Source organism: Podarcis cretensis (genome assembly GCF_951804945.1).
Source record: "Podarcis cretensis genome assembly, chromosome: 7".
Classification (NCBI taxonomy): Eukaryota; Metazoa; Chordata; class Lepidosauria; order Squamata; family Lacertidae; genus Podarcis; species Podarcis cretensis.
Genome location: NC_137176.1, coordinates 4,697,106 through 4,712,911, shown reverse-complemented (window position 1 = coordinate 4,712,911; position 15,806 = coordinate 4,697,106). Strand labels below are relative to the sequence as shown.

General features: G+C 46.6%; 2 protein-coding genes across 11 annotated transcripts in view; both read right to left on the bottom strand.

Moving 5' to 3' along the window:
• Positions 1-1,627, bottom strand: part of LOC307219908 (ankyrin repeat and KH domain-containing protein 1-like) — a 90,662-nt gene extending 89,035 nt beyond the window's left edge. For 7 of the 10 annotated variants that reach the window (XM_079983423.1, XM_079983426.1, XM_079983427.1 and 4 more), the window contains exon 1: positions 1,217-1,626. In XM_079983423.1, the coding sequence (XP_079839549.1) occupies positions 1,217-1,519 (303 nt within the window). In that variant the 5' untranslated portion in view covers positions 1,520-1,626. Of the gene's footprint in view, positions 1-1,216 lie in introns of all 10 variants that reach the window. The other 3 variants (XM_079983425.1, XM_079983432.1, XM_079983424.1) reach the window with 2 other exon arrangements.
• Positions 1,628-13,772: 12,145 nt separating this feature from the next.
• The window catches only part of SLC4A9 (solute carrier family 4 member 9), a 39,266-nt gene continuing 37,232 nt past the window's right edge, over positions 13,773-15,806 (bottom strand). Inside the window, exons 21-22 of the mRNA XM_079983493.1 lie at positions 15,381-15,485; positions 13,773-14,548 (exon numbers count right to left, since the gene is read on the bottom strand). Coding sequence (XP_079839619.1) covers positions 15,432-15,485 — 54 coding nt within the window. The 3' untranslated portion in view covers positions 13,773-14,548; positions 15,381-15,431. The remainder of the gene's footprint in view (positions 14,549-15,380; positions 15,486-15,806) is intronic.

The following is a 15,806-nucleotide window of genomic DNA, read 5'->3' as shown; positions in this document are numbered from 1 at the left end:
CTGCACTTGCCACAGCTATTAGTAAAATCACTTATTTTATGCTAGCTTAAAAGCATCTTTTATTTTAAAATCATACTGAGTAAATCCCTACAAAATAATGTTGTGAAAAGGTTGAAAGGATAGTTTCCAAAGAAAAAAAGTAAACAATGCAAGAAATTACAACAGATGGACCCAGATACTAAAAACAGTATATTTACTTCTATCACTGACAGGGACTTTCTGACCAATCTTTAGAAGTTAAACAAGCATTTCTGCAAGTCCACATTTCTCTCAGATGCGTGAAAAAAATTCTTTTTCACCAGAGGCAATGTAGCAAGTGAATATTTCAAAACTTACTGTAAATGATGGAGTCACAAGATACTTTCTTTCACATGAATTATTGCGTTAGAAAGCAGAAATATTATATTGCAACTGAAGGAGAAAAGCAATTTGCTTATAACCCTCCATCGCTACTGGAACACATTTAAGTGTAAATGGGGCAAACCACATTGTTACTTCACTAAACTTCTAGGAATTTTGTATGGAGATTTGAAATATACTCAAGTTTTGCCTTATTTACTGTGCAGGTGCAGTGCAGACATTTGTGCCAGCAAAATGCACACCTGGAATAAGCACCACAGTCTACCTACCACAAGCAGAACTACGAGAACCAAAGACGCTTGTCGCCCCCAAAAACTGATGGAAGCATTTGAAATGCGATTTACTATTCCCACCGATCTCTCAAAGCGAGCCTTTGAGGCGGACGCTAATAAGCCATCAGCACTTTCTATAATATAATTACTCCTTGCAGGCCACGGGCGGGCGAGAGGGCAGGGAGGACGGCGCGGCAGAAGAGCGCTTCCGCCATCATCCGGACCCAAAAGCAGGTACGGAGCGGCGGGGGGGGGGCGCAGCGAGACGGGACATGCTCGATGTTTTGTCTTCGCTTTAGTTGTTTTAGCTCACAATGAACAAAGAAGGGGGGCACTGCTTACATTAAAACGGGGGGGGGGAGGCAGACAGGCGTGAGTGGGGGGCGCCGCGCGCATCTGGGTGGGTCTCCACCCTCCTTTATTCCGGGGCCGGCCTGCAAGGGAGGCTTCTGGAGCCTGACGGGCGGGGCTGGTACCCAAGCGCGGGAGGGAGCTCCGTTCGAGACGGCACCCTCCGGCCCCTCCTCCTCCTCCTCCAGCTCCAGCCTGGCGGGAGCGAAGGCCTACCTCTCCCCGCCTCTCACCTCAGACACCTCGTCCTCGTCGCTGCCGGACCCACCGCCGCCCCCGCTTCTCAGCACAGCGGCCGCCAGTTTAAAGTCGAGGGCGGCGGCGGCGGCGGCGGCCCCGGCCTCCCCCGAAGTTGTTGCCGGCCCTGCCGGCCCACAGGGCCCGGCCTCGCCGAAGAGGCGCACGGCCCGCAAGCCCAGCGGGTTAGGCCCGGCCGTGGAGGCCTCGACGATGGCGGCCGGGGCAGCGCGGGGCGTCACCGAGTCTATCTCCTCATCGCCGGCGGGGGTCGGGGCGGCCGTGCCGTCCGTGAGCATCGCGCGCCGATCCAAGCTTAAGCCCGTGGGAGGAGGAGGGGAGGGGGAAACGCCGTCTCCGTCCCCTCACAGCAGCAGCGCCACTAACTTCTCACACCCTACCTAACCCGCAGCCACCGCAATGCCCTCACCAATCCTTTCCCCTGTTCCCATTGGCCATATATTTCTAATGGCCCAGCGCCATTCGACGCGGTACCTGTCACTCTGCGCCTTCGTCAGGCGCTACCTCACCCTCCCACCACCAAGATGCTTTGAGAGTACACGTCGAGGCGGTTTAGACTGCCCGCCCACCACCTTTAGGCTTGTACGCTCGCTTCCTGAAAGTGCCTCGGTATTACTAGGCCGTTCGCCTGTCAATCAAATACTGTCCTGGAACCTTGCTATCTGAATGGACAGAAGTGCAGTCAGTCGAGATACCCTTAAGCCTGATTGTGCAGAGCGCGCGTCAATCATGCCGTGCTCCTCTTGGCGGCGTTCGATTGGCTTGGGCCTCCCTTTCGTGCCCACCTTCCCCCCTTTCAAGTTGTGGTCTCCGTCAGGGAGGACAGACTCCCCCGCCTCAAAACAGGGCGTATTGATTGGAAGCAAGGTGTGCATGTTAATTGTAAGGTCAACCTGTAACGGTCCACCTGCCTTTCCACTGCTCCGCGGGCCACTCCGTGGCGGGGGAAGTGATTGGGCGAGGCGCATGTCAGTCACGGGGACCAGAGGTCTGGTTCTCAGCCAACCTCCATCCCGCAGAAAAGCTTCCGAGTTGCCATTTTGTATGAGTTCCCCCCTCACGCGCCGGCCGGATCCGCAGGCGACCCAGAAGCAGAACAGGGCAGCCTCTGGCCCTCGGCTTGCCTTGCGAAGGTGGCGGGCCCCAAAGGGCGGGGAAGCCAGGAGCTTCCGCGGATAAAGGTCGCCGGCTGCCCGAAGCCCCCGCGCTGTCGCTCCCCTGGCCGCATCCTGCGCCCACCTCCGCGCCACACGCCCCTGGACTCCCCAGGGACGAGCATCCCGTAGTCCTTGTGGCGTCTCTGACTCTCCCCGGCCCAGCCAACCAGGCCCAGTGGGCAGGGACAGGTGGGAGTTGGGAGCAGGGCCGGCCCATCCAGGAGGCAAGGTGAGGCGGCTGCCTCTGGCGGCAGAATCCATGGGGCGACAAGTCCCAATGTGGACCTCTATCCCCACCCCGCACCTGTCTTCCTGATCTAGATCTTCGCTCACCCCTTCTTCCCTGGCAGGGAGGGGAGGAGCGCCATTTTGTGGTTCACCTCAGGTGCTGAAGTGTCTTGGGCCGGTCCTGGTTGGGAGTCAAAACAACATTTGGATGGCTGCAGAAGCGGCGATTGCCGCCACCACTCTTTTGACCAGCAGCAGTTTATGGACATAGCTGTCAACTTTTCCCTTTTCTCGCAAGGAATCCTATTCGGAATAAGGGAATTTCCCTTGAAAAAAAGGAAACGTTGACAGCTATGATTATGGAGCCCCCTGCGCACAAAGTGTGTCCTCTGTAACCACTGAGTTGCAGCCTCTGCCAATAAGAAGGTGCCTTGTACCAAGCTCCAACCACTGACAGATCTTTCCAGGGTCCTTGGGGAAGGCCTCTCCCAACCATGCTCCTTGAGGCTCTGCTCTTAACCAAAGATGTCAGGAAATGATCCTGGGGTCTTATGCATGTGCTTCGCCACTTGAGCTAAAGTCCTCTTCTCCACCGCTCTCACACTGTTAAACTACCCCAGGGCCAATAAAAATTTCCAAACTCCAGGACCCACTTGGAGCAGCAGAAAATCGCTGAATCATGAGATGGAGACGGAGTTTGGCATATTCAGTTGCCAATCAATGTCTCTTTCTACTGAGATCTAATCCAATTTTTGAAATTGCTAGATCTTTTGCTACCATGTTTTCCTTGTGGCGGGGAATGTGACTTTCTTCCCATTTTAGGCTGAATCATCTGTTCTAGCGGCTCTAACTGAAGAAGGCTTTTCTTTTATATCACCCTCCCTTTTTACTAGGGCTGTGCATCACATTCAGCCAAAGTCTGACTCTTGAGCCAATTCGGCAGAGTTGCATGGAGACAGCTGCAGATCACTCATTACTGGGCCTCCCAGAGTGATCCAGAGCTGTTGGGATGTGGGTGTGCTGGGGGTTTAGTGGGAAGAAGGAGCTTTGACTTTGTGCATCTGATCCCATCAGGCGAACACATACTGTCAGACTGACCAGGATTGAACTCTCTGCTCATCAGATGGTGAGAAGGTTACCAGTCCTGCTGGCTTCAGGGATCTGTTTAGCTAACATGTTCCCCCAGGGGAAAAGTGTGGTTCAGGGTGGGTGGGAGGAGCAATGCAGCATCTCCTTCCTCCACCCCCTCCCAACCATATTTATTTATTTCATAAAATTTAAATACTGCTTGATTGTTAAAAACCACAAAGCAGTTTACAAAAAGATGAAATGATAAAATCAAAAGAAACATAGAATCATAGAATCATAGAGTTGGAAGAGACCACAAGGGCCATCGAGTCCAACCCCCTGCCAAGCAGGAAACACCATCAGAGCACTCCTGACATATGGTTGTCAAGCCTCTGCTTAAAGACCTCCAAAGAAGGAGACTCCACCACACACCTTGGCAGCAAATTCCACTGTCGAACAGCTCTTACTGTCAGGAAGTTCTTCCTAATGTTTAGGTGGAATCTTCTTTCTTGTAGTTTGGATCCATTGCTCCGTCTCCGCTTCTCTGGAGCAGCAGAAAACAACCTTTCTCCCTCCTCTATGTGACATCCTTTTATATATTTGAACATGGCTATCATATCCCCCCTTAACCTCCTCTTCTCCAGGCTAAACATGCCCAGCTCCCTTAGCCGTTCCTCAGAAGGCATCGTTTCCAGGCCTTTGACCATTTTGGTTGCCCTCCTCTGGACACTTTCCAGTTTGTCAGTGTCCTTCTTGAACTGTGGTGCCCAGAACTGGACACAGTACTCCAGGTGAGGTCTGACCAGAGCAGAATACAGTGGCACTATTACTTCCCTTGATCTAGATGCAATACTCCTATTGATGCAGCCCAGAATTGCATTGGCTTTTTTAGCTGCCGCGTCACACTGTTGGCTCATGTCAAGTTTGTGGTCAACCAAGACTCCTAGATCCTTTTCACATGTACTGCTCTCAAGCCAGGTGTCACCCATCTTGTATTTGTGCCTCTCATTTTTTTTGCCCAAGAGCAAAACTTTACATTTCTCCCTGTTAAAATTCATCTTGTTTGTTTTGGCCCAGTTCTCTAATCTGTCAAGGTCGTTTTGAAGTGTGATCCTGTCCTCTGGGTTGTTAGCCACCCCTCCCAGTTTGGTGTCATCTGCAAATTTGATCAGGATGCCCTTGAGTCCATCATCCAAGTCGTTGATAAAGATGTTGAATAAGACCGGGCCCAAGACAGAACCCTGTGGCACCCCACTAGTCACTCTTCCCCAGGTTGAAGAGGAACCATTGATGAGCACCCTTTGGGTTCGGTCAGTCAGCCAGTTACAAATCCACTGAGTGGTAGCATAGTCAAGACCGCATTTTACCAGCTTCTTTACAAGAATATCATGGGGCACCTTGTCAAATGCCTTGCTGAAATCAAGGTAGGCTACATCCACTGCATTCCCTTCATCTACCAGGCTTGTAATTCTGTCAAAAAACGAGATCAGGTTAGTCTGACACGACTTATTTTTCAGAAATCCATGCTGACTATTGGTGATCACAGTATTCCTTTCTAGGTGCTCGCAAACTGTTTGCTTAATGATCTGCTCCAGAATCTTCCCTGGTATTGATGTCAAACTGACTGGTCGGTAATTATTTGGGTCCTCTCTTTTCCCCTTTTTGAAAATAGGGACAACATTTGCCCTCCTCCAGTCTGCCGGGACTTCGCCTGTTCTCCAGGAATTCTCAAAGATGACTGCCAGTGGTTCTGAGATCACATCTGCCAGTTCTTTTAATACTCTTGGATGCAGTTCATCTGGCCCTGGAGACTTGAATACATCTAAACTAGCCAAGTATTCTTGTACTATCTCCTTAGTTATTCTGGGCTGTGTTTCCTCTGCTGAATCATTTGCTCCAAATTCTTCAGGTCGGGCATTGTTTTCTTTATCGGAGAAGACTGAGGCAAAGAAGGCATTGAGGAGTTCAGCCCTTTCTGTGTCCCCTGTTTGCATTTCACCATCTTCTCCTCTGAGTGACCCCACTGTTTCTTTGTTCTTCCTTTTGCTACGAACATACCCATAAAAGCCTTTTTTGTTGCTTTTAACCTCTCTAGCAAGCCTGAGTTCATTCTGTGCTTTAGCTTTTCTGACTTTGTGTCTACACGTGCTGGCTATTTGTTTGAATTCCTCTTTGGTGGTTTCCCCCCTTTTCCATTTTTTGTACACATCCTTTTTTAATCTTAACTCAGTTAAAAGTTCTTTAGATAGCCACCCTGGCTTCTTTAGGCACCTTCCATGTTTCCGTCTCATTGGTATTGCCTGAAGTTGTGCTTTTACTATCTCCCTCTTAACAAACTCCCAGCCATCATGAACTCCCTTTCCTTTTAGTATTACTGTCCATGGGATCTCACCCAGCACTTCCCTAAGTTTTATGAAGTCGGCTTTCTTAAAGTCAAGAAATTGAGTCCTAGTATGCTTGGCTGCTCCTTTCCGCTGTATAGTAAACTTCAGAAGAGCATGATCACTCGCGCCTAATGATCCTTCCACTTCTACCCCACTAACCAGGTCATCGACATTGGTTAGGACCAGATCTAAAATGGCTGTTCCTCTTGTTGCTTCTCCCACTTTCTGGACAATGAAGTTGTCTGCAAGGCCAGTGAGGAATCTGTTTGACCTTATGCTCTTGGCTGAGTTTGACATCCAGCAAATATCCGGGTAATTGAAGTCCCCCATTACTACTATCTCCCTTCCTTTTGCATGCTTGGCCATCTGTTCCAGGAAGGCATCATCTATGTCCTCCGTTTGGCTTGGGGATCTATAGTAAACTCCCACAATGAGGTCCCTGTTATTCATCTCTCCCTTAATTTTGACCCAAATGCTCTCACTTTGGCTTTGAGGTTCTAAATCTTGGATCTCTTCACAGGTATACACATCCCTGACATATAACGCCACTCCTCCTCCTTTCTTGTCTGGTCTGTTTCTCTGAAATAGATTGTAACCCTCCGTTATTACATTCCAGTCGTGGGACTTATCCCACCAGGTTTCAGTGATGCCTATTATGTCATATTTAGTTTGCTGTACCAAGAGCTCAAGCTCATCTTGTTTATTACCCATGCTTTGCGCATTAGTGTACAGACATTGAAGTCCATTAATCATTCCCCCGTGTCTCTTATTTAAGGATTTTTTCCTCCCACCACTAGGTCTGCGTGCTGTTTGCTCCATTTGGTCTATGACATTTGGATGATCATGTTCATCAATTGATAGACTCCTACCTTCAGGAGCACTGTCTTCCTCCCCCACATTAGTCAGTTTAAAGCCCTCCTGATGAGGTTTCTGAGATTTTTGGCAAAAACATTCCTCCCAACCGTTGTGAGGTGCAGCCCATCGCTTGCCAGAAGTCCATCTTCAAGAAACTGCAGTCCGTGATCTAAGAATCCAAACCGTTCCTGTTTACACCATTTGCGAAGCCAGCTGTTCACTTCCACTATTTTTCTCTCTCTCCCTGGGCCACGTCGTTCAACTGGGAGGACAGATGAGATGACAATTTGTGCATTTAATTGCTTCAATTTCCTGCCCAGAGCCTCATAGTCTCTTTTGATCTTCTGGAGGCTATTGCTTGCAGTGTCGTTGGTTCCCACATGAACCAAGAGGAAGGGGTATTTGTCAGTGGGTTTTATGATTCCTTGCAGTCGTTCAGTTACATCTTGGATCTTAGCCCCGGGGAGACAGCACACTTCCCGAGACATCTTGTCAGGCCCACAGATCACTGCTTCTGTTCCCCTCAGTAGGGAATCCCCTATCACCACTACACGCCTCCTCTTAGGTTTGGTCGGGGTTCTTCCGTGATCTGTCCGTTCCAAGGTCGCCTGCACATTCCCTGAGGACTGACTTTGCTGCTCGTCTTCATGTACCTGATCGACTGTAACAAGGGAGAGATCCTCAAATGGAGTCTGCTCTTCGTCTTCCATTCTAGGGGAGAGGACCTCAAAGCAATTGTGTATTTCTAAACAATCAGAGCGAACCCTGGGCCTCCTACTTCTATGAGTCACGTTTCTCCATATATCTGGCTCCTGTGTTGGTGAACTAGCCTCCTTCTCAGGGGAGTCCCCTGTCTCCTCTTTGGTGGAGACGGTGTGCTCTGTTGCTTCCAAGAAGAGCTCCAGCTCTCTAATTCTTTGGAGCGTAGCTACACGTTCCTCCAGTTGCTGGACTTTGTCTTTTAAGAGGGCAACCAACATGCAATTGCTGCAGGTAAAGCTGCCTACAACCTTTGGCAAGATGGCAAACATTGTGCAGGAACCGCAGGCGACTGCAGCTGTTCCCTCACTCTCCATCTTGAGAACGTGTCGTTGGGGCTGGCTACAGTGGTCCTCCATCATAAGAAGCGTGCAGACAGGACAAGTAACTCCCCCCCAAAAAAACCCTAGGTCTCCCCCAACAAACGTTTGAGACTAGCTCCCCTAAATCTAAAGATAGATCAAATTCTGATAAGCTCCTCCCACAGCTAATCACCTACCCCAACAGAAACCCTGCCCCCTCTGACCTTTGCACAGGGAGAACAGCTAATCAGCCACAAGAAACACACACAGGAGAAAACCCTTTTTGCTCCTTCTTCAGCCGCCACAAGCTGTGATTCATTATACTGTAATTGATAGCAATTGTTTATTTTTATTATTTTATTATTTATCTGTATACTGCCTTATAGTATACTTTCCCCTCAGGGAAACTTTCCTTCCTTCCTTCCTTCCTTCCTTCCTTCCTTCCTTCCTTCCTCCTGTGTGCAAGGAGTTATTGTTGGTGCTAGCAATAGCCTGCTTGGAAGAATCTGGCACAACTTGTAGGCAAGTGAGGAGACACCAGGCAGGCTGAGGCCATGGTTTAAAAATACTAACGTACGCTATGATAGCCAGTCCTGTACTGACTTCAGCAGTAGAGTATAAACATTTTTCTTTACACAAGCTTAGAATGTATAGTAATTTTACACACTACCCCCAAACTCTGCTGAGCGGCAGCAATATTCTAGGGGGTTCCAGGCACTCACCCAGGGTTGTGTTTTCATTAGAAAATCAAGGCACAACAGAGACTGAAAACTTCAGTCTTTTATTCACATAAAGGTAAAGGGGCCCCTGACCATTAGGTCCACTTGCGGATGACTCTGGGGTTGCAGCGCTCATCTTGTTTTATTGGCCGAGGGAGCCGGCGTCCAGCTTCCGGGTCATGTGGCCAGCAGGACTAAGCCGCTTCTGGCGAACCAGAGCAGCACACGGAAATGCCGTTTACCTTCCCGCCGGTACCTGTTTATCTACTTGCACTTTGATGTGCTTTCAAACTGCTAGGTTGGCAGGAGCAGGGACCGAGCAATGGGAGCTCACCCCGTTGCGGGGATTCAAACTGCCGACCTTCTGATCGAAAGCCCTAGGCTCTGTGGTTTAGACCACAGCGCCACCCCTGAAGCCTTCATCTCAAGAGGGGCTTGTCCTTCTCAGCACCATAGCTTTTGATTCAGAGGCATCCTAAGCACCATCCCTGTATCTGTAACAGTCTGCTCCAGCCAGCCAGCATTATTATTGGTGCTTTTTTTCTTTAAAAATGTTTAGGGGTACTCTCATTTTGACTCAATAAAATCACCATTTTATAATTCAAATTGGGAAAAATACAGTAATTGGACAAAAGTACAAAGATTCACAAAATCTTTAGGGGTATGCATACCCCTGCATACCCCCAGAAAAAAGCACTGATTATCATTATTAACTTTGTATTATTTATTAAATTTGTATACTGTATCACACTTCACAGGGTGGTTCACAACATAAAAACAAAAAGTTAGAACACAAAATATATAATAAAAGCAAGAGCGGCTGCCTTTGAATCCCTGCATGGAGTTCTGCCTAATTTCTTCTTCCTTGTTCCCAGAACACCTTGCCAAAAACCTCTGTGAAAAAGGACAACTTTTTTCTGTGTGAAATCACACCAACTTTGTTCAGGCAACCACCCCCTCAGTTACCAATAGGGTCTTTTTCTTGAAGGCAGCCCTGTATCGGGAAGTTTTTTATGTTTGACATTTTATTATTTTTGATACAGTGGTACCTCGCAAGACGAATGCCTCGAAAGACGAAAAACTCGCAAAACGAAAGAGTTTTTCGTTCTTTGAGTTGCTTCGCAAGACGGATTTCCCTATGGGCTTGCTTCGCAAGACGAAAACGTCTTGCAAGTTTGTTTCCTTTTTCTTAAAACCGTGCATTCACTTTGAGGAGCAACTCATAGCACGTGGTGTGGTAGCCTTTTTTGAGGTTTTTGAAGACTTTGGTGATTTTTGAAGCTTTTCCAAAGTCCGTGCTTCACAAGACGAAAAAATCGCAAGACGAAAAAACTCGCGGAATGAATTAATTTCGTCTTGCGAGGCACCACTGTATTTTACTGGAAGCTGCCCAGAGTGGCTGGGGAAGCCTAGCCAGATGGGTGGGGTATAAATATTATTATTATTATTATTATTATTATTATTATTATTATTATTATTTTGCGATGTATCAGTTGTAGGGCCTTCATCTCCCTTTGCTGCTCTGTCTGGTAGAAGAACAAGCTCAACCTGTCAGCTCACCTTAATTCTCAAAGTTCTAATTAAATCCCTGCACCCAACAATCTAGAGGGAGAAATCTGGCACCAAGGAATCTGGGGGATCCCTGTTCCCCCACTAAAAAATAGCATAACTGCTCGCAGCCTGATCCCAGAAGTATGTGTGCATCAGATTGCAGCAACAACAAAAGAGAAAAACCAGAGAGGTTGCCTTGCCTCTTTCATCCCAGGACAAGTAGTCATGGCTTCAGTCTTGAACATAAGTAGCAGGACCATAGGTCCATCAAGAGAGAGCAGCTCTCCCATCATATTCAGTGGAAGTTTTGCTCAGCCTTAGCTGGAGATGCTGGGCATTGAGTGGGCATACAGAACACATGCTCTGTCGCTGAGCTACAACCCATATACATGCTTACCATAGGAGCCAGCTCCTAGTGGCTGAGGGGTCTTTGCCCCCTCATAAAATATTTGAGCGGCCCCCCAAAATTGATGGGCACTGCTATTCAAATGGTGTGCAGGCAGCATATCATGTGTTCAGTTATGTGGGGCAGGGCTTACTTGGGCCTCACCAATATATTTTTTTAAGTTGTCAGCCCTTGATGCTTACTTTGGAGTAAATACCACTAAACTCAGTGAACTCCTGAGAGAAGGCAAAATAAGGACAGTGCTTTACTAGTAATAGTTATCATTAAATAGGGACAATTGGAGCTTATGAACAGAACATGGTATTCTGTTTCATAGGCCTAGGGATTAGTCAGCTGTCTGCTTCCTGGCTTCTGTCAGGAGCTTGTCCTACACTCGAGTAGGACCCTGGCAGAGACACATGCCCAACTGGCATGTTCTCTCCCTCCTGGTCAATCGTTTGGAAGCTTCATTAGCTTGCTTCAGCCCGAACATCACAGCAACCGATGCCAACAGACATTGGCACACTTAGGGATCCGCAGAGTGTTCGCAGTTGCATAACAGACCTCAGCAACTCAGCATTTTGGCTAATCTACTTTATTTACATATAAACACACACGGAGCACTGCAACATAGCTCCCTCTCTCTCTAGCACCAGACAGCAAAGAGAAAGAACAAAGGACAATAGTCCCACTTCACAGAACACGGTAACACAAACATCCTGTCTCCGTCATTTACCACTCTGTGGAGTCAAAACATACACCATCATGTGACAGACAAAAATCCCATGACTGCAATCATGGAGCAGGAATTCTAACAGCTTCATCCACCTACAAAATCTGCCATAGGCAAGTAAAGGGTCAAGGAGAAGGAGTTTGAACCTGCTTACAGACAATTGTAATCACTTCTCTTCAAGATGGAGAGAAAGGGTCAACTTTACCTAATGAACCATTTACCAATATGGTAGAGCACTGATAGTCATTGTCATGTGGAGTTTTCAGTGTAAGTGGTTCTGACTGAGTTAACTGATCACAACCTCAAGGGTAGAATACCTTACTCCCTTGACAGTGTCCAGATCAAGCGAAGTCATACTCCTGCTCTATTCTGCCTTGGCCAGATCATACCTGGAGTATTGTGTTCAATTCTGGGCATTATTTAAGGAGGATATTGACAAGCTGCAACTTGTGCAGAGGAGGGTGAACAAGATGATCAAGGGTTTGGAAACCAAGCCTTATGAGGAACAGTTGAGGGAGTTGAGTATGTTTAGCCTGGAGAAGACAGACGAGATATAGCCTTCTTCAAATATCTAAAGCGTTGTCACATGGAAGATGAAACAAGCTTCTGCTCTGGAGGGTAGGACCTGAACCAATGGATTCAAATAATAAGAAAGGAGATTCCAACTAAACATTAGGAAGAGACCCATCTTAACCTGGTTTAGCCAGTCAGTTGAAGCTGTTGCTGGTGTGTGGCTGCTGACATCTTCTCACAGGTGAGAGCTGAGTGCAGTGTGGGGACCAATGGTGGAAAAACACCCCCAGAAGGAGCATGTCATGTCCCCCACCGGAGGTACTAACCCTTCCCTAACACCCCATATGGCCCAAACTCATAATGCCATTATACGAATTTACGACGTGGCTCAACTTGGGAGTATTGCACACCGTTCTGGTTGCCTCACCTCAGAAAGAAGGCTGTGGTGCCAAGAGGCAGAGATGGCCACCAAACTGGATGGCTTTAAAGAGGATTAGATAATTCAGGAAGGACAAGGCTGTTCATGGCTGGTAGACATGAGGACTTACGTTTTCCCTCTGCTGTTGCAGGCAGCATGCTTCTGAAGGCCAGTTGCTCAGAATCCCAGGTAGGGAGAGTGCCACTGGCTCAGGTCTTGCTTGCAGGCTTCAAGAACAGAATGCTGGACTAGATGGGCCATTGAGGGATCCAGCAGCCTCTTGTGTACACTATGTTGTTGTTGCTGCTGCTACTACTACTACTACTACTACTACTAAATTAAGCTTCACAGCATTAGGCCAAGTGATCCCTCACTTTATTATCAATCTCAAGTTGTTGGCAGCAAGGGATTTCCCCATACCCCCCCCCCAGCTTCTCATTCTTCATCATGGTTGAGGTATTTAAATACCACCTGATATTTAGTGAAGTAGGATTGAAATTTGGTATCCTGGTTTGCTGTTTTTATTTCATTCTGCAACTCTCTATTACGTTTTCTTTTTCTGTTACGTACCTGCTTTTTCTGTTTCTACATGCTTGTGTGGGCAACACTAAAATTCAATAAAAAGTTGGAATGTTCAAAGAAAAGGCATTCAAGGGGCAATTAAGCAGCAGTTCATCATTAACCCTTTAGGTGTGCTCAAGGGGAAGCAACAAAACAGGCAGGACCTGCAAACTTTATTGGGAAATGGAATTTACTTGAGAGTAAACCTTTAAAATTAATATTGACTACAGAGAAAGATGTTGCTGGATAATACATTGTCATACTGAGTGATATTTGGAACCTCCATTTTAATTCTATTTCCATCTGGTAATAGACCAGTACTTAAGGTGCTGTGAAACAACCCACCTGGGATAGAATGGGAAACTGCAAATTAAAGTTGAGGAGACAGAGTTTTGTGACACCTCCTTTAGCCCATAAATGCATAAAGATGTTTATGTTAAATTTTCTAATTTGGGGCTTTTGTAGTCACTTGGTGCATGAATCCTGACAAAACATAGATCTCTTTGTGAAGAACAAAACGCTCCAGCCCTCTTCAGGTGTTACGGAACCCATGTGAAGACTGACTGTAGTGAAGAGCCTCTTGCATCCGCAGAGACTCTGTACATATATTGGAAACCAGGGTTCTAGACGTTCTCACGTGCATAAGCTCATGGCTAGGCAAGCAGTAGCAGCAGCATTCTGAACTAGTTGCAGCTTCCAAACCATCTTCAAGACAAGTCCCGGTGGCTTAGCTGAAGAAATAGAGAGCAGGGTGTGTCACCCTCAGCATATTGATCACAGCCTCTTCCAAAGCTCCAGACAGACAACCGCTCCCTTAGAAGGCTTGCATATAAACTATCATAAGTGATAAAAACTGGTCCAACATTTATCCCTGATAAATAAATGAATGCAGCAGCAATGGCCTTTTTATTTTATTTTATTTAGCATAACTAGAGAGCCTTTAAAATGAAGCGTAAGTTGCACAGGAATGTCAACAGTTTCATAAATAAATACATCAGTGATGCCTGGGGATTAGGGGAAGGATGCAATTCAGTTCATATTTAAAGGCAAATATAACAAATTCACACTTCTTGAAACAATACATGAACTGAAACAGCTATCATTTGGAATTCGCACTTATCCAAATTTTACAAACTGTGTTTATCAAAAGGTATACAATAGGAGAAATTGCTTATAAAAACATACATATTAGTGAAAATAACATATAAAATGCATTATATTAGGAGGGACTGCTTGCAAGAATGCGTACACTGGTCAAAACCTCATAAAAATGTGTTTAAAAAAAAATTCACACTGCTGTAAAATTCTGGTGAATTTTCCTGAGGATTTTTAAAATGCAAATTTAAGATTAGTTAATGAGAAACAGAGAGATCCTTCCATCCCTAGTGAATTCACACATGCTGACTTTCTAGATGACATGGTAGCAAAGTGGAACAAGGAACATTCCAGTATGGTCTGTTCAGCACAGCAACATGCATGTAAGAGCGATGGTCAGAAAGAGTGCCTATGCATCCCCCCGCCTTATACTTTAATTATATCAAATGCTTTGCTTTCCTCTTCCTGTGAGACCCATCACACATCAGCCATATTCTGCAGAGTATCAGGGCTTGTCTTCTAAGTGCAGGCTGTCTCCTTCCTCTGAGACGGCTTACAGGAAACAGCTTATGGGGTTGTCTGCAAATGAGAAGAGCATTGTGACAGTCTTTGTCTCTCTCACAATTATGGCTATTCTTGTTCTGCACCCCACTCCAAATCAAGGAAGGGCCTTGCTTCTCAACAGGTCGCATTTCATTCTTTAGGACAGGCATGTCCAAAGTCCGTTTCGGGGCCCTATGGAAGTTTATCTCCTGGGGTAAAATCCTTTAAAAAAAGCTCAACAACTTCAATCTTAAAGTCCTAAAGGTCGGCCCTCACGCATGTTCACTTCATAAAATCTGCCCTTCTTTGAAAAAAGTTTGGACACCCTTGCTCTAGGACAAAGGAAAGGGGCTACAATTAAAAACATATTTGAGGAACATTCCTCCCCTCTAAACATTGGGTTTACCTGGACAGAGAGCAGATTTAGCCCTTCTCTCAATGTACGTGAAAAAGTGCTGCCATTAAAAAGAAGAAGAAGAAAGCAGATACTTCCAGATGTGAGCCTCCTAACACAAGTTCAGACCCAAGTTCTCTCTGTATGGATGTTTGGTGTGTTAGCTTCCATGCATTCCCTCTTATATAGTCATGGATATTTATTGCTATCCTGCCACTTACATCTATAGTGCTGGGCAGAGACTGATGGAATGTAATTGGAAGAGTTTTTTCACCCCTCCTCCCTTTGCCCTCCACAGCCTTTTCTGTTCTGGGCATGTGTACAGGTATTTCTCATACCCTCCAACATTTCTCCAATGAAAATTGGGACATCCTATTACTATTATTACCCTTAAGCTTTCCCTCTTAGCATTTATTCTGTGATTTGGCAAATATTTCCTGTGGGCCCTAACTCCTAAGGGAGGCCCATCCTTACATATCACACATGGTCATCTTTTGCCTTGTCCGCTGGTGAGTCTCAGCCTGTTCAGTTCACAGAGATGTTGATTTCTGGTCCTTTTTCTTGGTACATAAGTTCAGACTAAAAAGGAACAAAGGCCAAGGAGTTAATAAAGTGACAGACAAGGTAGCACACAAACACACACACTTTTGGTTTTCCCTGCCTCTGAAAAGCCACTTCCAAAGGGTGAAGTGACAGGAGAGAGGTGAAGGAGACCCAGGTTCTCAGTGGGTCTCAAGAGCAAGGTCCAGTTGCAGAGTGGCACCCCCAGACCTTTCTACCCAGCAGGAAGCTTCTAATCTAGGTCCATGGAAAGAGATGCCAACTCTTCTCCTGAGAAATAGGATTTGTAAAAACCACGCACCCTGTCAGAAATACCAGCTTCATGGCCTTAGCTGGCAA